Source organism: Rhipicephalus microplus, chromosome X (assembly GCF_043290135.1).
Source record: "Rhipicephalus microplus isolate Deutch F79 chromosome X, USDA_Rmic, whole genome shotgun sequence".
NCBI classification, from domain to species: domain Eukaryota; kingdom Metazoa; phylum Arthropoda; class Arachnida; order Ixodida; family Ixodidae; genus Rhipicephalus; species Rhipicephalus microplus.
The window spans coordinates 317,107,197-317,134,615 of NC_134710.1; the positions used below are offsets into that span (position 1 = coordinate 317,107,197).

Below are 27,419 nucleotides of genomic sequence, written 5' to 3' on the forward strand. Positions count from 1 at the left end.
GCTGCGCAGTGGTTTTTTACCGCGTTGCAGCGAGAACCAGGAAAATAAAAGGGAAAAACACTTGCGAAGCCACTCGATAAAGTTTCCCAGCAGCGGTGGCCTGTTTTTTTGTGCTTATCATGCAGAAGGGATACGACTTCGTCGGCAAGTTACGAGTGCTGTCGACAGAACAGCACTGCGTACAGTTGCCATCATGTTGGGCTGACAGGCCAACAGTATAATTGGCCCGTGTATCAATGCCGCCGCTTCCGCTGGTTTCAATTGCTACAGCGGAGCGCAAGTGCGTCTTCCACCCCAAGAACCGGACTCAGCTCTTGTCTCCAGAGGCGCCACCACTAAGCCCCTTGGCGAAATGGCTCTTCGCATCTTTTATGGCCGACAGACAGCCACCGTTCTGCCAATTCAGTGATACCGCTTCTGTCATGGCGTGAGCTCACCGTCAGTGAGGTGGGTAATATTATGGTTGTATTCGGCGAACGCACCGTCTTCGAACCCAACAGAGGCTAACTGATTTATGACCACAATCAAGGTGAGAGTGAAATTCAATTCTTCCACACATAGTGATAGTACTTTATGGCTAGGTGGCGTGAGCCACCGCCCGATCTAAAGGGCACAGCCGGATCCATCCATCCATCCATCCATCCATCCATCCATCCGTCCATCCATCCATCCATCCATCCATCCATCCATCCATCCATCCATCCATCCATCCATCCATCCATCCATCCATCCATCCATCCATCCACCCATCCACCCATCCACCCATCCACCCATCCACCCATCCATCCATCCATCCATCCATCCATCCATCCATCCATCCATCCATCCATCCATCCATCCATCCATCCATCCAGAACATCAATAGTACAACTTGTAGTCTAGGAGCGATTCCATGTAATACCGGTTATGTCTATTTGAAGGTTGAACCGAGTCTCGTTTCTAAATGCTGTCGTAATTATGCTATGGCTTTCAGCGATTCCAAATTGCGACGTGCTACATTGATTCGTGATCGGTGTAGGAGCTTGCATTTGTCTATCAAATATCATTCCATGTATTTCCTCTCTATTGGAGAGCAGAAATTTGTAGAACATAAAGCTTTGCTTGGTCGAAATTGTGGCCCTGTTGGTTGAAGTGACTGGCTACTGCTTTTAGTAAATTGTGTTTTGCGTGTGCATAGTGGCTGTTCAGTCTTACGCGAATTGGCTGCCCAGTTTTGCCTATATATTGTTGTCTGCAGGTGGCACACTTAAGACAGTATATTAGGTTGGTTGAAGTGCAGATGAAGATCGATGGGACCTTGTGAATGTTGTCAGACTCTGTGCTTTTTGAGTTGTTAGCCAGCTATATATTTTTACAGGTGGAGCATCTGGGCCGGCCACAGGGACCAGACGTCCTAGAGTTTGCTTTAAATTTTGCGGGAATCAGCAATGCGTGGCACGTGGCATTTGCAACGCTAGCGTAAAGACATGCTTGTTTACGCAAACTTAGACTAGGACGTCTGATACCTGTGGCCGGCCCAGGAGATATGTACAGCCGGCTACCAACATAAAAAGCACAGCATCTGACTACATTCACAAGGTCACATAGAGCTTTGTCTGCACTTTTAACAACCTAATATACTTTTCTGAGTGTGCCAGCTGTAGAAAACAATATATATGGGAAACTGGGTCGCCAACTCATGTAAGACTGAACGGCCAGCGTGCAGACACAAAGCACAATTTACCGAAAATAGTAGCCGGTCACTTCCATCAACAGGACCACAATTTCAAAAAAGCGAAGCTTTACGTTCTACAAAATAATTTCTGGTCACCACGAGAGAAGAAATACATGAAATCATACTTTATACACAAATTTATGTCCCTACGCCCATCTAGAATCAATGTTGCACGTGGTGATTTGGAATCGCTGAAAGCCATTGCACAATTGCGGCCGTATTAAAGGACTAGAAACGTTCAACCTTAAATAGACATAACTGGTATTACATATAATCCCTCCTAACCTACATATTGTACTAATAATATTCACTCGAAATTTTTAAAATTTTAGTTATAAATATGCATGTGTGTATATACATACTACGAAGTTTTTATTTTCTAGAACCTTTCAACCTCGGCTTTCTTTCCTCTTTTGTCGCTTCAATCAACATTCCTACTCTGCATCGTTAAAGTCATTGCCAACCCACAAAGTTTTCTTCGTCTCCTTTTTTCCCTAGTCTGTTAACGCTAGCGTGCTACCTACCACTAATCCGCTTTTTTTCATTTTTTTCTTTTCTTTTGTGTTTCTCTCGTAATTGCTTATTTTCTATGCATTCTGAACTTGCCTATTTCTCTGCCAATATGCGGCCAAATTTTTGAGGCAATTCCGTGGAGCGGGACACCTACGGGGATAATGAAAGCATATTTTAACCAATGACCTTCCCCAGTAAACACGCGGTCTGCCGAACACATCTGGTGTCGCTTACCTTTGAAATCTTAGCATTTAAAGGTAGCCGCCTGCTTCTCTCTCGCGCCTTTTTCTAAACGCTTTCTTATGAGTCCCATTCATAGATGTTCGAGAACAGCATAAGCCGTTATAGTCGGCAACCCTTTGTGATGGCCAAACGCGGGGACCAGAGACCGTCTGCTGGCTTCGAACTTTCAAGCTCTTTGCTTTTTTCGTGTCTGTAGTGGCCACCCATTGGCAGCACACCGCTCCTACTTTGGGTGTTTTCTTTTTTTCTTTCTTTTTTTCCACCCTCCGAGAACATTCTGAATCACTACCACTCATTTTGAAATGAAGCAGGGACTACACTCCTCTGCTTTATAGCTTTTTTCAGGCTACGATTGGCAACAGGGACACATGCCACCACCAGGAGATGACGTCTTTACTAACTCCCTTGACACTAGTATGCCAAGGATGAGAAGGCTAGGCACCTTTGACGAAGATAGGTTCTCCTATCAAAACATTGGCAAGCCTGAGACATTTCCACCTTCCACCTGTCGGCTCGCACTTTGATTTTGTTGTGAAGAGTGTTTTTTTTTTGAGAAACGGGTGCAGTCTCTATTACCTAAAAAGATGCTGAAAAATAAAACTTGAAAATTTAATATGTGGTGAAGCTTCATGGTGTAAGGGCTGATCTGTTAATCATCTTTCTTCAGCCACTGACCTTACCGGTTCGAATATTGGCGGTAAAATGCTCTAACTGTAGTATAAATGAAAATAAAATGTATAAAATATTATAATAAATGTGTTTGCTTTCAGTTGGGAGAAAACCTGTGTTGTGGTACATGTTCTTGACATTTATCTTACGTCAATATATGTCTACCTTTAGGAGGTGGGAAAAGATATTTATCAATAAGTGAAAACTATGTCTACCAAAGCAGCTCTGTTATTTTTGTATAATCAGAAAGTTTGAAACGAACTAGGTGAGGCTGAAATCGCATGGTGTCGCGATACCAAGTGTAACTGCAAATTAACTTGCTGAAATATGTATATGTCTGCATCCTGCATGAGTCGTTTGGACTGTTACGGGTAATAATGTTTTCAACATATAGTGTTCGTGTGTCTATACAAACGTATGCATACCAAGCACCCTTGCTGTATCGACTCACTGAGCCACCAATTGATATACCCGAGATGCTTATGCTATTTAACACTTAATATTTGTATTTAATTGTATAACCGTAAAAGGCAGTCTAAATTTCTATAGTCGGCTTTACAAAGAAGGCTTTGAGTAATATCATTGTATTTCAGTAAGCTTTCTTATACAAACAAACACACACACACACACACACACACACACACACACACACACACACACACACACACACACACACACATATATATATATATATATAATGAGATCAAACAAACAATATTGCCAAGGGAAGTATAGGGGAAGTTGTTAGACCGAATTGTAATGTGAATGTGGAGAGAGAAATGTGTGTGAAAAGATAACTTGCCATGGACAGGAACTGAACCTGCGACCTTCAAATAACGCGTTACTCGAAGGTCGCACACCCTTTCAACAACCTCTTAGAAGGGTGTTGAAGTATAAGCACACCGTAACATTTTGCTGAACACCCTTCGTGTGCGGTATTAAGCTAACACCCTTTTAGTAGGGTGTATCTGAAAACACCCATGAGGTGTCCCTATGGCAACAAGCCAGTTTACACCCTTAAGGGTGTAAAAAATTTACTGTGTTTATACCAGACGAGGTAAATTCGAGTGGCGCGTTCCGGCATCCTCATGATCCAGGAGAAATTACCTTGCGTCTCACGAAAATCCTCCAGAATCGCCTTCGCTGTAACGTATTTGCGAACGCGTCTTTTTCTGCCAGGCCTCTCAGCGAATGAACCCGTAATTACAACGGCACCTTGGTACGTACTTTTATTTATGGTGCAACATAACACGCCTTGGACGTTGTGCGAGCTTTCACTCAATAAATACGATGGTGTATAGAACATCATAAGCTTATGAATACCTGGATTGCGACCACTTGCTGCGGGGTACACTAAGCCTCATCCGCAGCAGCGCTGGATAGAACGCTGGGGTTGATCCAGTGAATGCGATGCCTGAAAAGATACCGTTCTCACATAGCGCACCCAAGTTCGAAACAGGAAAGGTGATCGTGCGCATTCAGTAAACCCAGGTACGATGCCAAAAACACAGCGAACGCCACAGCTTGATTTGTACACTGGTGGGCCTTCCCGTGGCAGTCAGGATGTGTTTTGCGCAGATCCCAGAGGCCACGTTATTACTGAAACCACGGTAGTGGGACCTAGCATGCTTCTCACGTTGGTGGCGCTGATAAGCATTACAAACCCTTGCATCTCACATACCATATATCTGTTTGAGTGAAACGCATTCGGTACATTAAAATAAAACTGTTGTCACGCGCTTCACTTGCCGCGTACGCAACGTAATTTTCACAGCGTACTCAGCTTCTTCGTACGCCCAAATAAAAGTGTCTAATGTTTCCTTTGATGTTACGTATTCAGTTTTATCGTCGTATTCAGTGTTATTTAGTTGCATCGACACCATTGAAGCCCCTGCGTTGAAGTTGTCTAGCGAGGTGTTTTGCACGGGCGTTGAACTCGCGCCGTCTGTCCGCAGCCGACGCGTGGGCTCGATGCAGACGCTTGGCTTCGACGTCGGTGTTGCGTACAGCGGGATTTGCTTCCCGACGCTGCCATTGCGTTTCGGCATGTAAAGCCCGAGTGTCACAAAACGAGCGCTCAAAAAGGGCGCGCCCCCGAATTCTCTCGACGAAGCGCCGGAGTGACGCCGCGAGGTCAACGATAAAAAAAGAAAACAAACATCCAAAGACTCCCCGGGCGCGCGTCTCTCTCCCTCGGAAGCGTAGGTTCGCCGACGAAATCTCCTCGCATCGGTGGCCGAGCAAGCCCTAGAAAGTTCTCGATAGAATGGGGCGTGGTGACGCAGGGTATCGTCATCCGTCGCGGACGGCCCTCGTTCCGTCTCGCCCTTTCCCCAGCCTTTTCTGCGTATCGCGCCGACGAAATGATGAGAACTTTCTGGAATCTCGCGCGGAAGGTATTTAATCGAACAGCCGAGATGGGAGGTCAGGAGAAGAAGGAAGTTAGCGCCAGTGTGCGTGGGGACATTCTGCCGCTTCTGTCGGTGAAGGTTTTGTCCTTAGTGACAAAGCAGGAGAAGAAGAAAGTATGCGCCAGAGTACGTAGGGTGTTCTGCCTTGTGGAGAAGCCTTTTGTCTTCGTGACAAAGGAGGAGAAGAAGAGGATTTCCACCTGAGAGGTGAAGACTCGAGCTACAGGCAAGAGTGTGTGTCTATCGCAATCGAGCGAAGGCGCGTGGCAACAGCTGCGTGCGTGAAGCCGACGTGTTTCCGGCGAAGAAGTTTGGCGTTTGGAGAGCGGCCAATTGAAGACTTGAAATTTCCTGGAAGAGAAACTTCGGGGGCAGCGGAACAACAACAACGCTGTACTTAGAGTGAGTGATTCTCGGAAGAATATCATCCAGACTCTTGTTCCAAGAACTTTGGACTGAATACCTTTTCTAACTCTTCAGTCTTTAAGTGTCTTGGTTGTTCGATGCATGCGACTGCATTATAGTGCGTATTGTTGTCTGTGTCCGTTGTTTCGAGTGTGGCTGATTGTACTGTGTAGTACGTTGTTTGATTGGTGACGTATTGTATTCAACTATTGTCGAGTGTGCATACTTATGTATCGTTCTGATCTGCCATAATTGAGAATATAATTTTGTTTTGTTTATCAACTCTCGGCTCTGACTTGTTCTTTGGGCCACAGCCGGAGTCCGCTGGCGCGCCAAATAAGACCACTTCTAAATTGTCCACGCTTTCGTGGTGCGGTTCGGGGGTCCGATACTTTGACCCTTGGAATTAACCCGGCGATCGCCTCCCGAATTAACGGGACTTGTGACAATTAATCTGGCGTCCGCGACAAGGACCTTTTTGGTGCACAGTGTGTCCAAAGTAGTGAGAAAGAGCCTCGAGTTGTTGATACTGCTATCGGAACGATTTTGTGTGTTGCTCAGTGTTCTCGTTAGCGAGTGCAGGAGAGTGTTTCGATATATTGATTTAAGCAGATATTTTTTTTCACACGGCAAGGTCTTATTTGCGAGTCACAATGGATCTTGAAAAGTTAGTAGCTCATGGTGAGAAGATGGGTCCTTCTGGCGCCGAACTACGGAAGTGGGTCACCCAGAAGGAAAAAGAAGAAAAAGAGATATCCAAAGAAGAAAAGGCAGCTGAGCTGGAAAAAGAAAGGTTGGCGGTCGAAAAAGCCAAAGCGGAAAAAAAGCTTAGTTGGAGAGAGATAGGTTGGCAGCTGAGAGAGCCAAGGAAGAAAAAGCAGCTGAGTTGGAGAGAGAGAGGTTGGCAGCTGAAAGAGCGAAGGAAGAAAAAGCAGCTGAGTTGGAACGAGAGAGGTGGGCAGCTGAGAGGGCCAAGGAAATAAAAGCAGCTGAGTTGGAGAGAGAAAGGCTGGCCGCTGAAATGACGAAAGAAGAAAGAGAGGCAAAGGAGCGACAGCTGAAAAAAGAAAGGGAGCAGCAATTGAAGTTGGAGCTGGAGAGAGAAAAGTTGGCAGCCGTAAGGGCCAGAGAATAAAGAGAGCAGCAATTGAAGTTAGAGCTGGAGAGAGAAAGACTGGCAGCTGAGAGGGCGCAAGAAGAAAGAGAGGAAAGGGAACGGCAGCGACAGCACGAGATGGAACTCGAGCGGCTCCGTTTGCAACAGCGATGTGAAACTCCGGTCCAAGCTAGAGTTGAAAGCAACGAACGGGAGGACCGCGGCTTACGCTTGAACCCAAGCAAGCTGCTCGTAGCGTTTGATGAAAGGAAGGAGGACCTTGACGCGTACCTTCACCGATTTGAGACTATTGCGAGGAGGCAGAATCGGCCAGAACATCAATGGGCAACTGCTTTGAGTACTTGCTTGAGTGGTAAAGCACTCAGTGTGTACGGTAGGCTGAAGCCGAGCGATGCAGCAAACTATGCAAAGGTGAAAGCTGCTTTACTGAAGCGATTTAGATTTACTATGGAAAGATTCCAGGACAGATTTCAGACAGGAGAGCCAGGTGATGGTGAGACAGCTACGCAGTAAGCCGCCCGACATTCCCATTATTTCGACAGATGGATTGAACTTTCAGGGACAGCGCAGGAGTACGATGAGATTAGAGAGCTCCTTATTAGAGAGCAATTTCTTACTAGTTGCCACCCAAGCCTGTCGCTGTACTTGAAAGAGAGAAAGGCTGAGTCACTTGAAGGCATGCTTGAATTGGCCGACCAATTCTTGGAAGCGCAAGGTGGAACAAATTTGGCCAAAGTCAAGAAGGAGTGTCCCAAAGACTCGAAAAATTCGGCACCCGAACAAAAGAAGCGTGCACTGGAGGGTGTTCAGCGATTTTTTCTGTGTAACCCAGGTGGTCATCGCGCGAACAACTGTCGAACGTTCTTTACGAACCCTACGGTCGTAAAATGTTTCAAGTGTGGTCAGACTGGGCACAAAGCAGACGCTTGTAGTAACGGAGTGAGTAAACTCACCAGGTATCCTGTGTGCTAGCAGCACCGAAGTCCGATGGTGATGCCGTCTTTGACGGATTCGTAGAGTTGAAAAATGGGGAGAAACTTCCTATTGTGTGTGCGGTAATGACAAAACAGCCAACCGGTGTTACGAAGGGAATGCCAACGATGTCTGGAAAAGTTGCGGGCAAGAAGGTTACGGTGTTAAGAGATACCGGTAGCTCCACGGTTATCGTACACAGAAATTTGGTACGCGAAAGTGAGTTAACAGGTGAAACGAAACCAGTTTGCCTAATTGACAGTACGGTTCGGATGCTTCCCGAAGCAGAAATTGAGGTTCAAACCCCGTACTTCAGCGGGAAGGTTACTGCTCTATGCATGACGGCCCCTCTGTACGACCTCGTCATCCGATACATCGACGGGGTGCGAGGGCCGATTGATCCAGAATGTTTGGGGGAAGACCCGAAGATGGAGTCCCCGCCGACTCAGGGACCGCGAGATACAGCGGAGAACAATCCCGTGAAGGATTTCACTCTAGCCCAAGGTGAAGCCTGGCTCAAGAGACAGTGAATGAGAACATAATCGTATTGAATAAGTTTACGTGCTGGGCAGCTGGACTTACGTCGGCACGACCTCAAACGACCGACAGTGTAAAGGTGACCGAGTCGGCCAGCCAGGCCCAATGCCGTGACATGAACAAGCTGGTAAATAAACACACAGGATCGGTTGAACGTTATGACCCGTTAACGTTGTCGAAAGGGACAACGATGGCTGAGACGCCGCCTCAGATACCGTCGTTGGAAAGGGCTCACCGGAACAGAAACAAGAACAATAAGAAGAGATCGAGAGAGCACCGCAAGAAAGGGTGCAAGTGCAGCTCGAAGTACTCAGGATAGGTGCTGAGGTCAAATCAGAATGCGTTTGGCTGTGTTGAGCCTCAATGTGTTGTGTTTTGTTATCCTGTGTCGCAACTGTATGTCGAGCGAATTAAAATATTTGTTACGGTGATGTGAAGTATAGTATTGTACAATTGTTGTAAAGACAGAACTTTGTACATTTGTATTGTTTGGAATATGTGATGAAATGTAGTAATGCACCTGTGGTTATATTTCATGTGTTGTGAGATTAAATTACAGTATACAATTGCATCAGTGTTCTATTGTGGTTGTGACGTGCCATGATTGACGGACTATGTTACAGTCTTTTAGAGTGTGGGGACTGTTCGCGCTCGTTTGTGTGGTTTTGAATAATATGAGATAATATTCCGAAAGTGGGGGGCAGTGTCACAAAACGAGCGCTCAAAAAGGGCGCGCCCCTGAATTCTCGTGACGAAGCGCTGGAGTGACGCCGCGAGGTCAACGATAAAAAAGAAAACAAACATCCAAAGACTCCCCGGGCGCGCGTCTCTCTCCCTCGGAAGCGTAGGTTCGCCGACGAAACCTCCTCGCATCGGCGGCCGAGAAAGCCCTAGAAAGTTCGCGATAGAAGGGGGCGTGGTGATGCAGGGTTGCGTCATCCGTCGCGGACGGCCCTCGTACCATCTCGCCCTTTCCCCAGCCTTCGCTGCGTATCGCGCCGACGAAATGAAGAGAACTTTCTGGAATCTCGCGCGGAAGGTATTTATTCGAACAGCCGAGATGGGTGATCAGGAGAAGAAGGAAGTTAGCGCCAGTATGCGCGGGGTCATTCCGCCGCGTCTGTCGGTGAAGGTTTTGTCCTTAGTGACAAAGCAGGAGAAGAAGAAAGTATGCGCCAGAGTGCGTAGGGTGTTCCGCCTTGTGGGCGAAGCCTTTTGTCTTCCGTGACAAAGGAGGAGAAGAAGAGGATTACCACCTGAGGTGTGAAGACTCGAGCTAAAGGCAAGAGTGTGTGTCTACCGCAATCGAGCGAAGACGCTTGGCAACAGCTGCGTGCGTGAAGCCGACGTGTTTCTGACGAAGAAGTTTGGTGTTTGGAGAGCGGCCAATTGAAGACGCGAGGTTTCCTGGAAAAGAAACTTCGGCGGCAGCGGAACGACAACAACGCTGGACTTTGAGTGAGTGATTCTCGGAAGAGTATCATCCAGATTCTTGTTCCAAGAACTTTGGAGTGAATGAGTTTTCTAACTCTTTAGTCTTTAAGTGTCTTGGTTGTTCGATGCATGCGACTGCATTGTAATGCGTATTGTTTTCTGTGTTCGTTGTTTCGAGTGTGGCTGATTGTAGTGTATAGTACGTTGTTTGATTGGTGACGTATTGTATTCAACTATTTCCGAGTGTGCATACTTTTGTATCGTTCTGATCTGCCATAATTGAGAATATAATTTTGTTTTGTTTATCAACTCTCGGCTCTGACTTGTTCTTTGGGCCACAGCCGGCGTCCGCTGGCGCGCCAAATAGGACCACTTCTAAATTTTCCACGCTTTCGTGGTGCGGTTCGGGGGGCTGGTACTTCGGCCCTTGGAATTAGCCCGGCGATCGCCTCCCGAATTAACGGGACCCGTGACACTGAGTTTCATCTGTAGCGATTTTCTGCCGACGTTGCCGCTTGCACAGGGTTTCCTTAGACCGGACCTCAGGGTCCGCTTGCCTACGTTTACCGCTTGCCTCCGTTTACGTTGCGCTCAGTGCGTTGAGACTTCCACTTCTCCACCCACTGCTAGGCTTTCTCGCCAGGTATCTAATGCTGAGGTCTAGAGTGTAGGGGGGAGAAGCCACAGCCACACACACACGCAGCCACTTACACAAGTTCAAATGCGCTAGCGAGTTCCACGCATTCTGACTAGGCGTTCCTTAATTGCGCGTCTGCGGAATCTTGATTCCCTACGACATCACGTGTTTCCTGAGAGTGCTGTAGCGGCTGAGGCTTTCGGTGAGATCACAGCGGCTTCGCTAGCCCCTTACACAGGGTGGACGTGCTAGCACGTTCTGGCAGTGCTTGGGCCGCAGTAAGTGTGGTCACGGTGCACATCAGATTGAACCCCGCCTTAAGATGTTTCGTGTTTAATATACCTCGGTGTTTCGCAGATACCTAGCCAGAAATTTTTTTCGGGGGGAGAGGGCACCTTATTGATTTCGTGGAGGGCAGCCCCCTTGAAATGGTCATTTTTCGCCTTCTACGCCATGGTGACGGAATTCGGGGGGGGGGGGGCGTAAGCATGGGCCGAGTGTGCCACACCGTGGCTACGCCTTTGGTGCTTTGTGACCAGCTGTAGGATTGCATACGACTAAGTGAAAACTTCGAGCGAGAAAAGACACTTTTTGAGGCTGCCGCAGACTGATTTATGTCTTTGTGAATTGCGGCGTCCCATTTTGAGGCTCGACAAACAACTTACCAGCTCTTATGTAGTAAGTGACTTGCAGTTCAAGTCAGAAGACGTCGTTAGATATTTCATCCACAATCTAAATGGTGAAGTGTAATGCCCCTCATGTAATGTCGCATGCGAGAACATTGAGGTATTGTGAATAAATAAATGAAGTGGTCACCATACAATGTGAGATGCGGACGCTAAAAAGACGCTGTATATATCTTTCCCAGTTGCTCAAAATATTTATCCATGCCCTCAAAAAAGCGCAAGCATACCACTGTGCAGCCAGCCCTTGACATTAAGCGCAACAAGAAACAAAATGTAGGTGAGAATGAAAACTCAGTTCCCATTGATTCTGGCCATGATGAACGAGTGTGCTCCACAGACGGCGCGGTTGCCATCGAAAGCTCTGCATCGTTCTTCGAAGAACTTTCGACCGGTAGAGCAAGCGAAAGAGTGCTAGACAGAAAATAATACTGCGGAGGCATATTCTGGAAGGTCTTAGATAATCTATAGGGGTGCTGCCTCCCCCTTCTTGGTTGCGCAGAGCATACGCTCTCATTCGCGCACGAAGTTAATTTTTCTATTGATATGCGGATTCATTTTTAGGCGAGGAATACAATTTTTTTACTAGAAAACAGTCGCAAGGTAGGTGTAGCAAACAAGAAAGCACGTCGTGTTTACTAATTCCTAACGCGCATTCGTGTTTTTATGTCACTGGCCTGTTATGCACGTACATAAGCAAATATCTCGCACGAAAAGGCTCAGTGTCCTGTTCATTCACCAATTATCTGTGTTTTACAGATTGCACAAAGTAAAAAATTGGCCCCGTATTTGCATGTTACAGTACAAGTGACGTCTAAAGACGATAATCTTGCATCTGGAGAGATTGAAAAAAAACACGTTTCTTTGATGTTATGCGCAAGGAAATTGGTGAATGGTATTCTAAAGGCGCTGCGTTAGAGTGCCTCGAGCGTGCAGCGGAGGCGAACGATCGCAAGAAGTCACGTCACACGTGAGACATGAGCACTATCTGGCAGTTATCTTAGAAAAAGAAGCGCGTGGTGTGCGCGCCCGTCTCGGAGGCGATAAGGTGTAGAACGCAAGGCGACGGGTAGGTGCCACCACCTTAGAAAAGCGTTGGAAACACTTGCCTCTTCATACAAGCGTTGCATTGTCAGCGCAGCGTGATAAAGCTACGAGCTATATAATTATTTACGCCTTTTCTAGTAAAAGTACCCTTACACAGAGTATTGACGCGTTGCATGGGGCCGCAGATATGCGCAATAATTGCTCTTCATTTGACAATCGCAAAACTATGAACGCTGAGTCTGGAGCAAATTTGGTGGGCGCTGTGGATGGGGTCGGCAATTTGGGAGATCGCTAAGCGGGGACAAACATAAAACTGTACAGACAGACAGACAGGCAGACAGGCAGACAGACAGACAGACAGACAGACAGACAGACAGACAGACAGACAGACAGACCACAATTTTTGCGTCGAAGATCCCCAAGAAAGACTATCATCTTTAAAAGGATATTCCTTGAATACTTCATGCTAAGAAGAGCAGCGCAACGTCAGCGAATGAGATAAAAAAGTGACATTCGTACGGCGGCGCACTCAGCGCTGCTGCCTTGCGAAGCTTCCCTGAAACTAGGCCGATCAGGGCAGCAGCGCCACCTAATGGGAGGAGATTGCAGACAGCCACACCTTGCGCCGCTCCCATTTGCAGTTTGACACCTGACAGAATCTAGTAACGTTGCTCAGCACTGTCGTCCTGTCATCACTGGTGTAGTCACAGCTTGGAGCAAACTCGTGTTTCCGAGAAGCTTGGGCCATTCCGCGCGGCACCCCAGATGACCCCATTGCACACCAGCAGCGTCGAGCAGCCTACACGTAGCGAGTACGCGCTTGCCGAGCGGCACCCGATTCCCCCATTTGACGTCACACGAGAGATGGCACCACACGGCACTAAAAAATTTCAGGGCACCCCCCTCCCCTATGCAAGAGAGTCATGCTACGTGGTTTCTATTATAATGCTACGTACTTTTCACTGCTAAAGTGAACCCCACGCATGTTATTTTAAATAAAACTTAAACTTCGCTGTCCCAACTTGAAATGTTGTGTTTCTGCTAGCAGTGATGTCGGGATCTCCACTTAAATCCGCCAGGAACGTAAAGTTTTTGACAGAAAACCAGTGGTAGGAACGTGCTCCTGTATAACACAGCTACCGAACTGGAATAGACGTACGACGCTTAACCATAAAAGTCTGACGTCACACAAAAAGTAAACAAATGCACTTGGATGACTAACAATGCAAATTTTTTTTTGGATTGGACAACGATGGCAGCTGGCGTAGCATTTATTTTAAGGCTGTAACCGATCACCTTAAACGAAAGTAGTATAGCCAGGCATTGGAGGATAGAAGCTAAAATTTGAAGGACTCCTTTCTTTTGTTAGACACAATATTGATGAAAACGGACAGAAAGCACTCCCAAGCAAAGTATAGGGGATATAATCAGTAGTAAGTGTAATGTAAGTGTGAAGAAAGAATAGTGAAATGAAACTATAACGCCGTGGGCAGGAACAGATTCTGCACATTATTCAAAGGTCACCGATTCGGCCCCTGCCTATGGCAAGTTATATGTTGGTTGGCAGTGCTCTCTGTCAGTTCTAGATAACAGCCAGGCATTGTGTCACAAATCACAGTGTGTCAGGATATAATGTGGTCCCTGAGATGCAATAGAATGCTAATGCATAAAGTCACATACTTTAAGAGGAACTACCTCAAAAGAGTTTTTACCCAGAAAATTTCGGCAAAGTGGACACGTCTTACAAATCTGTGCCTTACTAATTATTAAATGTAATAAGTCCATGATCACTAGTTGACGATTCTGCGTTTAGATTTCTTGCGTGTATGAATAATGTCGACTGATTCCAGTAATCGAGCTCAATGACCATGTTTATGGTATGTGTAATTTTTATTGATATTTAGATTATCTAAAATAAACCTTCGTATAAGTTATGTAGTTGCGTTTGTGATATTTCTAAGATTAGATAACATGCTTCTTTTACCTGGTTTGCAAGTAGGCACATCGCCGTGAATTCTTCCCAATCTGCACACTGGCGTTCGACCATTCTTCTTCTTCTGCAGCGTATGGTAGGGTTTGCAGGTGACATTGAGCACATCATTAGGAAGCAGATACAAGAATTCTGGCTCACCACCTGGTACACGAATGTTCTTGCACGGCTCTGCAATGAACAACATAAAATATAAATTTATTAGAGACGAATAAATCCAGTTCTATATTCCAGGACGTTTTAACCCTTACGTAGCCTTGTGGTAGACTGTTACCGAGGCTCTATTCGCTGTTGTGAGGGGGCGGAAGGGCGTACGAAATGCGTTCTTTTTATTAACTTGTCCACCTCGCGAAGTAACGTGCGTGCTGCTCTCGTCCAGCTTTTTTCTTTTTTCATTTTTCAAAATGAAGGGTGAAGCAACGTCACTATAATGAGATCCAGCACTTTTAAGAGGCGGACACATTCCCCCATTTCGGAACATTTCAAGACTGACGATTATCAGACTTCTTGGCTGCATAAGTACGCATTTTGGCAGCGCCCCCCCCCCCCAAAAAAAAAGATAGACTGCTTGAGTGCTAGTGAAAGATATATGAGGGAGTGAGGGGGACGAAAGAAAAGGCCTATTAGAGATAAGGATTTATGTACTACCGGACGTGAGGTCGGGCCATTTGGCTCTCTATTAGCAAAACCAGTGGACGCACGACGGTACGAGGTACCGACCTTGGTACCTGACGTACTGAAGGCCGATATTCTGCCGTTTCATATCCTTGTGACCTTCCTACCAGGTGCGAAATTTGGAGAAAGGAACTTGTTCTCCTCTAATCCTAGCTGTTTTTCTGAGTACTTCCCTACACTCGATAAGTAGGGCCGGCAATTTTTTTTTTGGTAAGGATAGAGACAAGCAACGCATGCAATAAATGCACTCACGTTCTGTGCACCAAGGACCCGTAGGTTGCCATACGCCACCCTGACAGCGGAGTGGCCTATGAAGTGAGTTGCCGACGCCGTCTATGAACTCATACCCACTTTTGCACTCAACAAATATTCTTTCAGAATGAGCCACTTGACTTCCAGGCTGCAGTTCAACCTGGACAAAATCATTTGTGATAAAAGTAGGTGTGATAGTGTTTCTGAAGTATGAGGCGCAAATACACAAGACTCAATAACGCTCTGAGTCTCGCAAAAGTTATGAGGTGCATCAGAGGGCCTGCGTTGAGGTTCGATTACAGAGAATATGAAAGTAAAACGAAGCAGTATCGAAGCGAGGAATCAAATCAGCTGGAGTAAGTGATGATGTCAACAACAACAACAACAACAACAACAACAACAACAACAACAACAACAACAACAACAACAACAACAACAACAACAACAACAACAACAACAACAACAACAACAACAACAACAACAGCAACAACAACAACAACAACAACAACAACAACAACAACAACAACAACAACAACAACAACAACAACAACAACAACAACACAACAACAACAACAACAACAACAACATGATGTAGTAATAGTACTCTCAATATGCTTGCAAAAGTATATCACAGCGTATATTTCAAACTTTACAGCTAGCCAGTGTTTCTCGTGAGAACGCATTCTGAACATAAGATTTGATACGCGTTGTGGTAGCAGTACGTGACAGAAGAATGTTGAAGCGTTTAAGGTGCCCAAGCTGTGCACCGAAAATAAGTGTTCTTTAGATATAACAATTGTAGGAATTCGGCAATTTTCGTATGACATACTGAAAGTAAAATGCGGAAAAATACAAAAAAAGGAAAGCGAATGTGCTATAGTCACTATCTACGTTGTTTTTTGCGCTCTTCTCTCAGCGCGTACTTTCTGACGTAGTTATTATGAAATAATAGTTTACTATAGCTTTCCAGAATATCTTCTCCCACGAAAGTGTCGGCTGACAGACATGCCAGAGCTTTATAATAGCGAGCACGTTGTGTACGAGTGCCTTTGTTTGTCCTACTCCTACAAACTACGCCGATGTTTTAGAGATTCTTTTGAACTTCCCATGCAGAAAAAAGACGTAATGGAGATGAAGAAAGGAATCCCGGCTGCAGCGGCTGCATTTCTAATGGAGGCGGAAACGTTGTAGGCCCATGTGCTATGACTTAGGTGCACGTTAAAGAACCCCAGGTGATCAAGATCTCCGGAGCCCTCCACTTTGGCGTTTCTCATAACCATATGGTAGTTTTGGGACGTTAAACATCACATAATAATCAAATCATATCAATCAATCCATCAATCAATCGAGAATATGAAAGGCGATTGGCTTGACTGGCTGAATTTGCACATCTGTTGCTACTCTTTTTGGCGAACACTTTAAGACAAAAAAGATAAAAAATATATGTATACCTAATTAGGTTCTCCCAACAAATATTTAGCACTTGACATTTCTAAAATGATGAATGAGGTGGAGGGGCGAGGGGGGCAAGTTAACGAGTTTACTAACTTAGGGTTTTTAAAATGCCTGTTTTTACACACATCCTAATTTCACGTCTGGTAGCTTATTTATGACAATTGTGATGAACGTATGAAACGGAACCAAAGAAACTTCTGTTATAACGCTGACAATGAATTTGAGGTCTTTCACACTACATTACCGTGTGTTAAGAGTACTTTTTTTTCACCCAGTTTGTGGGAGGCCTGATTCGCTGGGCGATGGGACAGAGCCACTAGAGCAACTGCCCCCGCACTGATGCCTAGTTGGTTTATGAGGCTTGCAATGCGAAGGGCTCAGTCCCAGTGGTGGGCGGGGCGGTGAGAGGCGGACCAGCCACCGCTCCATATATACTGCCATATACTGCCATATCATGCTTGCGCGCTGAAATTATGATACCATCTGCCTATTCCACAGTTGCGGAACACAATACAAAGGAGCTCTCGAATAGGCCCTGCTGCACTTTTTAAGTAACCTTCAAACGGCCTAATAAAAGGTTCCACTGCCTCACAAACCAACCACCGCAAAAATTTTTAGAATCCGTCATATATGTTTACAGATATGTGTAGCACACTGTAATTGCATGCGTTGTCTCTTCTCGCAACCCGAAGAGTGTGCCGAAAGCTAAACATGGAAGGATGGCACTTGGGAAAAAGGTTCCGTCACGTGCGCGTCGTGCCTTCCACGGCGGCCACAGTAACTATGGAACCCACCATGGAGGTACCATTACATCACACGAGTGAAGCCAAGTGAAGTACATTGTGCCAACCCAACACATGATCGAAAAGTCCCAGCCCGGTTTTATGCTCTCGGTCATACAGCTGTTTGTAAGTACACAAGAGGGAACTCAGGTCCTAGTGTCGATGGGAGCTGCAGGGCATGGCGCTTCAGCGAGAATGAGAATAATGGGTAGTCCATGGATTTGCCTAATGTTCCCACTTCTTTGCCCGTTGGGCTCCGCGTGACTTGGGGCTGCTTTTTAATGAAACGACAAACGGCAAATGATCGACAGTTCCACTTCACCCCTTTTACATTTTAGGCTCGCCAATTCAAATCGGGTCACGAAGTTCAAACTGTTTGTAATTTTATTCTAAACAACACCAAAACACTGCAATAAAGGAATCCACAAGTGCGCTCGCAGGCCGCCAGCACGAAGGCTAGGCAAATTCATGTACTATACCAATATTCCCATGGTCGCTGAACAATCGCAGCACCAGAATCCCCTTTAGTTAATTTGAGAAAACTCTATGCTCTCAGAAGTGTTCTGTTTTTGAAACTCCTTCGTGAGCCGGTCGGTCTGCGCCGAACAAGCGCGTTTCGAATTAAAGATACCGGGTGCCACACCCCAAAGTCTCGGTAAGTCTCGTTGCTTGCCTGATCTCGCCGCAAAAGGTCACGTGTTGGGCCACCACGGCTAGCTTCAAAACGAGGCGGCATGCCAAAACTGACTGCTTGACGAAATGCTCCCTCCTTTCTTTTCCTTCCTTCATGCAGCCCACAGTCATTTCGGTGTATGGGATCATTTGTATAAAGAAGCCGGTACAATTTATAGGTGATGGTAATGATCAATTTTAAAGTACAGACCAGCTGATGCGCTATAAGGCCGGGCTCGCGTGTGCTCGCGAGCCTCGAGTACCAATCGGCAACGTTTTCTAATCATGCTCAAACTCTGTTGCAGGGCCCCTTTGAAGGGACACTGAACATCAAAACGATGTTGCGCGTGTTAGTAAAGTACAATTTTACAATCCCCCCAAACAACACTCTTGCCACGGTAAGATGCTCAGTAATTTAAAAAATGCCCGAAAAGAAACTGCGGGTGGCGACCCCACTTTGAGATTCATGCACCAACACCATGACGTAAAACATTATGAAGGAGTCTACTGGCCATGGGTCCTACGTAGCTTCCAATCGATAAACAGGAAGTACACTCTGTGGGCGCCATCCAATTTGCATACAAACCTTCAAAACATTTCATCGAGCAAATGCCACACAATACCGAAAATACATTTTTAAATTTCATACATCATTTCGGGAGATTTTGGGACGAAATTAAAAAAATTGACTACAACCTTAGCTCGAAAAGTGCAGGTAGTGAATCTAAATCAAGTCATTGTTCATCGTTTGTGTCGCTTTAAGTGAAGTAAATTTCTCCAGAGAACCCAGCTTACGAAAAAAAAAACAGGCATTACCTTGTTGTAGCCTAATGAGTCGGTCTGGCGTATGACAGCAGCACTGTGGTCAGCTTGTACGACGCAGTTTACTGAAAACATAAGGGTACATCTGTGACTTGATATCTCATTCGTCTCAGAAAAAAATTGCGCCTTGAAGGCTTCCATTATTCTAAAGCCATTCGACACATCTGTAACGGCGCGCACCTTTTTCAGCTATTACTCGGCAAGGCAATAAACACTGATTCTCTCGTAGCAATCAATAAACCACAAAGCAACAGAAACAAACAAGCACTTACCAATCTGTTGGTATATAATAATAATAATAATAATAGTAATAATAATAATAATAATAATTATAATAATAATAATAATAATAATAATAATAATAATAATAATAATAATAATAATAATAATAATAATAATAATAATAATAATAATAATAATATTATTATTGTTGTTGTTTTTGTTGTTATGACACTGCTCCACATCAAGGCGTTCAGGACTAAGGGCACCTAGTTAATTTGTAAATAGAGAAGAGTCTTCTCTCTCCAACATATATCCTGTGATATCCTGCATTTTGAAGAACTCAACACCTTATTCTTTTATTTATTTCAAATGCGCGTGCAGGAAATGAACACGACGCAAGAAAAAACAGGGGAAAAAATCTATGTTATTGTCATCTACAGATTTTCTCAGATAATCGATAACGTGACAAAATAAGACGCCACATATAGGATAACATGCAGTATCGACAAGATTGGTAATATAGTTACGAAGCCAACATACGGATATCGAGAGTGATGATTAGAAGCCGGATTTCAGGCAAATGTCTATTTTGTTCATTGCAGTTTTATTGAGCCATTTTGATATAGGAGCATGAATGAGAAGTTAGGAAGGCTTTTAGAGTGTTTTTATAGTGCATATATATACCTAATTTCAAAGTAGGGGCACTTATGACCAATATTGAACCTCAAAATTCGCTTTCGAGTTCAGTTGGAGACCACTATTCATATTACCGGACAAAATGGACCTTTTGAATTTCTATGGGGTGCAACCCACTTCTCTAGTTCGACAAAATTTCGTACAGGAGCCGCTAGCAGCATTGAAATAAAACGCACCGGCTACCTTACGCCTCTACACTGATATGGTGACATGGAGGGGAGAGGGGGAGGAGCAAAAGAAAAACGCTATTTCTACAACCCTAAATGGGAGCACGTTACAGCGTATACAAGGTAATAGAAAGAGGGAAATAAAGCTGTGGATAGGTCAGGTGAAGAAGACTGTGGCGTCCATCGTCGAATACCTGGTGGGTGGGTTTTCCTGCCAGTTATTCAGTCCAGTCAGTGGAACCTGAACTTAGCAAAGTTTAACGCTAGAACCTTATCTTGCGAGGGAAGTCTAGCTGTACTATTCGAGGAGCTAGAGGGTGTTAAATGGGATATAATATGGCTCAGTGAGGTTAGGAGGACAGATGAAGCCTATATGGTGCTACAGAAAGGGCACATCCTTTGCTATCGGGGCTTGGCAGACAGAAGAGAACTGGGAGTGGGGTTTCTAATTCACAGAAACATAGCTGGCAAGTAGAGGAATACTATAGCATTAATGAAAGGGTAGTAGGTATCGTAATTAAACTCAATAAAAGATACAAGATGAAGGTGGTACAGGCTTACGCGCCTACAACCAGCCATGATGACGTTTCAGTTGAAAGCTTCTATGACGACGTGAAATCGGCAATGAGTAAGGTAAAAACACAGTATACTATAGTGATGGGCGACTTTATAGCAAAGGTAGGGAAGAAGCAGGCTGGAGACCAGGCAGTAGGAAATCATGGCATTGGTTCTGGAAATGCCAGAGGGAAGTTATTAATAAAATTCGCAGAACGCAATAATTTGCGGATTTTAAATACCTTCTACCGAAAACGAGGAAACTGCAAATGGACATGAAGGAGCCCTAATGGGGAAAATAGAAACGAAATAGACTTTATAATGAGTGCACACCCAGGAATTGTGCAGGATGTGGAAGTGGTTGGCAAGTTACAATGCAGTGACCATAGAATGGTATGGTATTGAATTCACTTAGAATTGAAGAAGGAACGACAGAAACTGATACGCAAGAAGCCAATCAATGAGCTAGCACTGAGAGAAAAAAACACAGTAATTCAGAGTGTCGCTTCAGAACAGGTACTCGGCTCTTAGTGAGGAAACCAACCTTAGCGTCGACACAATGAATAATAATCTGACGAGTATCATTACGGAGTGCGCAGTGGAAGTTGGAGGCAGGGTAGTTAGACGGGACACTGGCAAGCTTTCCCAGGAAACGAAGATTCTAATTAAGAAGCGTCAAATCATGAAGGTCTCAAGTACAACAGACAAAATAGAACTGGCAGAACATTCAAAGTTAATTAATAGGCGTAAGGTATGCGATGTAAGAAGGTATAACATGGAGAGAATTGAACACGCTCCGAAAAACGGGGGAAGCGTCAAAGCAGTGAAGAGGAAACTTGGGATAGGCGAAAATCAGATGTATGCACTAAGGAACAAGCAAGGCAAAATAACTACCAATATGAATAGGATAGTTAAAATCGCGGAGGAGTTTTACACAGATCTGTACAATAGCCGAGACAACCACGACCCTAATACTATAAGAACTAGCAGGAACTCAGATGATACCCCACCAGTAATGATAGAAGAAGTCAGAAAAGCTTTGGAGAGCATGCAAAGAGGCAAACCTGCTGGTAAGGATCAGGTAACATCAGATCTGCTGAAATATGGAGGACAGATTGTGTTAGAAAAACTAGCCACCCTGTTTACGAGGTGTCTCCTGACGGAAAGAGTACTCTTGGAAGAACGCTAACATCATCTTAATACATAGGAAAGGAGATGACAAGGACTTAAAGAAGTACAGGCCGATCAGCTTGCTTTCTGTAGTATACAAGCTATTTACAAAGGTAATTGCTAACAGGGTAAAGAAAACATAAGAATTCAATTATTCAAAGGAACAAGCAGGATTTCGAACAGGCTACTCAACAATTGACCACATTCATACTATCAATATGGTAATAGAGAAATGCTCAGAATATAACCAACCACTATACATAGCCTTCATAGATTACGAGAAGGTGTTTGATTCAGTATAAATATCAGCCGTCATGCAGACACTGCGGAATCAGGGCGTAGATGAAGTATATATAAACATTTTGGAAGAAATGCACAGGGGATCAACTGCTACCATAGTGCTTCATAAAGCAAGCAAAAGAATACCAATCAAGAAGGGTGTAAGGCAGGGAGACATAATCTCCGCAATGATATTTACCGCGAGCTTACAGGAAGTTCTCAGAAGCCTAGAATAGGAACAGTTAGTGGTAAGAGTTAATGGAGAGTACCTTAGTAACCTGCGCTTCGCCGACGACATTGCATTGCTAAGTAACTTAGGGGACGAATTGCAACTCATGATCACGGAGTTAGACAAGGAGAGCAGAAAGGTGGGTCTTAAAATAATCTGCAGAAAACGAAAGTAATGTACAACAACCTCGGAAAAGAGCAGCGCTTCGAGATCGGTAATAGTGCACTTCGATTTGTAGAAGACTATGTCTACTTAGGGCAGGTTATAACGGCAGAGCCGAACCACGAGATTGAAGTAACTAAAATAATAAGAATGGGGTGGAGCAAATTCGGCAAGCTCTCTCAAATCATGACATGTAGATTGCCACTATCCCTCAAGAGAAAGGTATATAACAGCTGTATCTTGCCGGTACTTAGCTACGGGGCAGAAACTTGGAAGCTTACAAAGAGGGTTCAGCTTAAAATGAGGACGACGCAGCGAGCAATGGAAAGAAAGATGGTAGGTGTAACCTTAAGAGACAAGAAGAGATTAGAGTGGATTAGGGGACAAACGGGGGTTAATGATAATATAGTTGAAATAAAGAAGAGGAAATGGACATGGGCCGGGCATGCAGCGCGTAGACAGGATAACCGCTGGTCATTAAGGGTAACAAACTGGATTCCCAGAGAAGGGAAGCAGGTTAGAGGGAGACAGAAGGATAGGTGGGCAGATGAGATTAAGAAGTTTGCGGGTATAAATTGGCAGCAGCAAGCACAGGGCCGGGTTAACTGGCGGAACATGAGAAAGGCCTTTGTCCTGCAGAGGACGTAGCCAGGCTGATAATGATGATGATTCAGTCCAGATACAGAGATGCAAGGAAAGGCAGGGAGGTTAACCAGATGTATGCCCGGTTCGCTACAATCCTCTTGGAGGAGGAATAAAGGAGGGGGGGGGAGACCAAGGACGACAAAGAAGAAAGGTGCACAGTATCAATGTCACACTTCGGGAAGCACATCTGGTCTACGGGAGCTGACTCAGGTTTTGTTGAGTTCAGACACTTGAGTAGCTATCCAGTTACTTTCTGCGCTATCGAACCACACGTCTAAGGGCTTAGTCCAGTCCTCGGGAACACAGTCCAGTGTTCCCAAAGAATTGAAGCACCTTCTTGAAGACCTGAGTGTGGTTGGAGGCAGGAAAAAGAAGGCACCTCTGTGCAGCCGCAGGAAAACAGAAAACGATTGCGAAACCATGTACCGTCACGATAAAGAAGCTCGTATGTATAAAAAAGCCCAAAAGTGCACGTGGATTTCGTTTTGTTTGCAATTTACTTCTTATACGGCGCTTCACTAGGGCGCAAAAAACTTTTTTTAGATACTCGAAGTTGCTGCGTGCGCGATGAAGAGTTCTATACCACAAGAGATTTTAATTATTTCATTCAATTTGGCGAAAACATGATGTGAAGAGGTGAGCTTAAAACCTTTACCACGTGTCTCATGTAGATTTCGCAAGCACAATTCCATCCTTGCTTTCTATTGTATTAGAGCAACTTGGCACCGGATGATATCACACGACGCCGCAGTTGCATCAAGACGTCACGCTCAGGCAAACTTACATGCGGACTTCATGCATTCCCAACATAGGTCGTGCGTGCAGGTGGTATAGTGCCGTTTCCGCGTTCTCTGCAGCGTATGCTGCTTGTCTCTGTGCGATTGATCCCTTCATGCACGCATGTTCGGAGAGGCTGGCATGAATCGTGTATCTTTAACACAATACAATGCGTTGTTCCGCTGAAACTGAGAAAACTAACGCCAACGAAATGAATGCCGCTTTATCTCGCATCTCGCTCGACTCAAAGTAAAGAAATAACTACCCAAGCACTTCACACAAATGAGTAACCTGCAAAATATGAAACGTGCGGTACCGGGGTTTAGGTTCAACCCAACGCTTCACTGAAGCCCTCTACAATTGTTGCTTATACATGTTCGCGCTTCTTAGTGAGGTTAGACACACGTTCGGCATGGCTTTACCTCAGTGTTAAACAAACATCCACACATTGTGCGTCGCGTGATCGTGGTCATGAAGGAGTGTAATATGACCAGTTAAAATTGTTTCGCAATGCATTATTACAGCGTTTGTTTTCGAACTAACGGTGGTCACAGGCGTCACAGCCGAAGTGGAAGTTCCACCGGTGAGGCTCCGACATAAAGCGTGCGTTCACCATGTCGAATGCGCTTCCACAAGCTGACGCTGGTGTGCCCGCAACGCCGCATGTTCGGCGTGGCGTTATAGCAAGCATTTGACATCGTGCGCTAACCCGGTGGCATGGCTTGCAGGATCCGCCAGGCATCTGCGCTTGCATTCCCGTTCGCGATTTAGCACGTCTTGAAGGTTGCCGCATCATTGGTAGGCAGTTGCTGCGCGCATCTATGATGTTGTTATCTAATGTGAATATATATATATATATATATATATATATATATATATATATATATATATATATATATATATATATATATATATATATATATATATATTGAAACGAAGATGCGCAAGCCTTCGGGGCGCGGAAGAAGAAGAAGAGTAGTGGAGCGGCACCTGGACTGTGTGGTTAGGTGGAAGCGTTCTAGGCCTGTCTCTGTCTCAGAAGTACGCTGCTATTTCACACCGCCATTTCACCTCATCTGTAAATAAACACAGTCACTCGTAACAATATATATATATATATATATATATATATATATATATATATATATATATATATATATATATATATATATATATATATCGTTTGTACCGTCCCACTGCTTGTGCATGGCAACAAACTCGTAGTGAACTATAGCCAATTTTTTACATCCTCAAGTGCAGTGCCATGAAAGGGATTGGCATTCGCGGTGTCAATAAGGTGCAATGCATCAGCGTTGTGCCATTCGTACTGGTTGAGTTGGTGTTCGTCGGTATGATGGAAGCTGCTATGTTGTCTGGGAGCAGTCCAAACTCGGGGGCTTGTCCCCGGATCACTCTCCTGGCACGGTCCACAGAAGTGAGCCCTGGTACGACGCCTGAGTACTTGCTATCGGAGGGGTAGGGTTTATAGATTATCCAGCCCATCCACCAGTTTGTCAAGCACTAGAGGCCGTAGAGACAAGAAATCAACAGCGAGACTGTGAGGCACAAACGTGTGTCGTGAACGAAGAGCCAATACACTACGTCATTGTCTTCTTCGGCCTTTTTCGCTGGCCACGGCTTCGACTGTCGGGGTGTGACTGTCGAGCTGACACAGTCGATAGTTCGCGCTCGTCCTGTGTTCTTTTCGTTGACCCTGTGTGCATGAGGAACGCTCCAGCAGTATCGAGTTGCTTCCCGTTCATCGTACGACGTTCTGATTCGTTGCTATCGATTTCCTTGCTTCCCCCTTGCGGCATATAGCTGTGTCTTTTATCGTGACATCGTTAAATAGCTCGTTTGACAGAAATTTCGGTGTCGGAGTTGTTGGTTTTGAGCGAAAGATTATCATCTTTTGCGTGAAATAACAATCGATAAAGATGCACATCAAATATTAAAAAAAAATTCTGGGTCTCAGTGTGGATGCAACCCAGGTCGTTTGCTTGGCAAGTGGGTGCTCTACAACACAGCCACGCGGCGGCTTGTTCATATAGTGAAAATAACTTCCTCTGCTTGCAAGTGAAGTGAAAGTAACTCTCACGCTTCAACAAACTCGCATCTTGTATACATGTTTCACAATTACAAATAGCAAGCAGTGGTGACGTAAGCCTCCAGTGAAAATGCCGTGCTGCTGTCCCTTATCGGAAGCGTGTTGCAGCAAGTGGCCGTGTCTCGCCGGGCTATCAGTGACGAGACGAAGGCTGCGCAGGCTTTCGCGCAGTGCTCACCGGAATCATCACAACCCTCCCCTCCCCTTCTTCCCCCGCGGAGTGCAGAGCTTGCCCTCAGGATTTATTGAAATCTGGGAGGCGTACCAGACGTCCAGAGCGTGTCGTGAAAGAGCGGGCTGCGACATTGGCGGCTGCGGAGTGAAAGGAGGCGACAAAAATAGCTTCTACAACTACCGTCCAGTTCGATATTGTCAGTTTTTTCGAAAGGCCTAGAGATAGTTAATAATACCCACATCGAGAGCTTTAGTAGAAGATTTAATCTCTTAACTACCTGTCAATTCGGATTTAGAAAAAAATTGTTCCTCAGAGGACGCACTCTTGCTCCAAAAAGAGCTCATGTTAAAAAACACGAGTAGGACTAAAACATTCACAGTAGGACTATACCTCGATTTTATCAAAGCCTTTGATCATGTCAATCATAATATTCTCTTACAGAAAATAGAACGCTATGGATTTCGGGGAGTTGCATCACAACTTATTCTCGCCTACCTAGACGAAAGACTTCAATTTACCGAAATAGGCACTCACAGGTCACGTCTAAGGCGTATCTCTTGTGGAGTACCACAAGGCAGTATTTTAGGGCCAATGCTTTTCCTGTTTTACATTAATGATGTAATACAATTAAACACCACTTGTCAGTTCAACATTTACGCCGATGATTGCACTGTCTTTTTTAAAAGCCAGGAATTATGTAGCATTCAAGCTGACGCAAGTACGTTCTGTTCGAAGCTGAATGGCTGGTGCAAGGCGAACAGCCTTGTATTGAATGAAGCCAAAACTAAGTGTGTTTTATATCTTGCTCGCGGCGCGCTAGCTCTAGTGTCTCAGGAGTTTGTCCTAGGTTCGTTCACTGTTCGCATGGAAAAATGTGTTAAAATACTTGGCATCATCTTCAACGAGCACATGTCATGGAATGACTAGGTAAACGCAGTTACGCTGAAATTTGCGAAGTCTGTAGGACTAATTAGCCGTCATTGACACATACTATCAGCTAAAATAAAGAGATTACTTTACGATGCGCTTTATCATTCCCACCTATGTTACTGCTTCCTGGTATGTGATAAAAGTACAGCCCTAATATGTCAAAACTGAGCGTGTTACAAAATAAAATGGTTCGACTTATTTCAAACGCTCCTTTTCTAGAACACACCGCCCCTCTTTTCAAACAGCATCAAAATATGAAAATATCAGATCTATAT

The 27,419-nt window shown here is 45.0% G+C and overlaps 1 protein-coding gene across 7 annotated transcripts in view; it reads right to left on the bottom strand.

Moving 5' to 3' along the window:
- Positions 1–27,419, bottom strand: part of LOC119162101 (sushi, von Willebrand factor type A, EGF and pentraxin domain-containing protein 1) — a 398,489-nt gene that overhangs the window by 159,730 nt on the left and 211,340 nt on the right. For all 7 annotated transcript variants that reach the window (XM_075879537.1, XM_075879536.1, XM_075879535.1 and 4 more), the window contains 3 exons: positions 19,025–19,095; positions 15,300–15,459; positions 14,367–14,543 (listed from right to left, as the gene is read on the bottom strand). In XM_075879537.1, the coding sequence (XP_075735652.1) occupies positions 14,367–14,543; positions 15,300–15,459; positions 19,025–19,095 (408 nt within the window). The remainder of the gene's footprint in view (positions 1–14,366; positions 14,544–15,299; positions 15,460–19,024; positions 19,096–27,419) is intronic.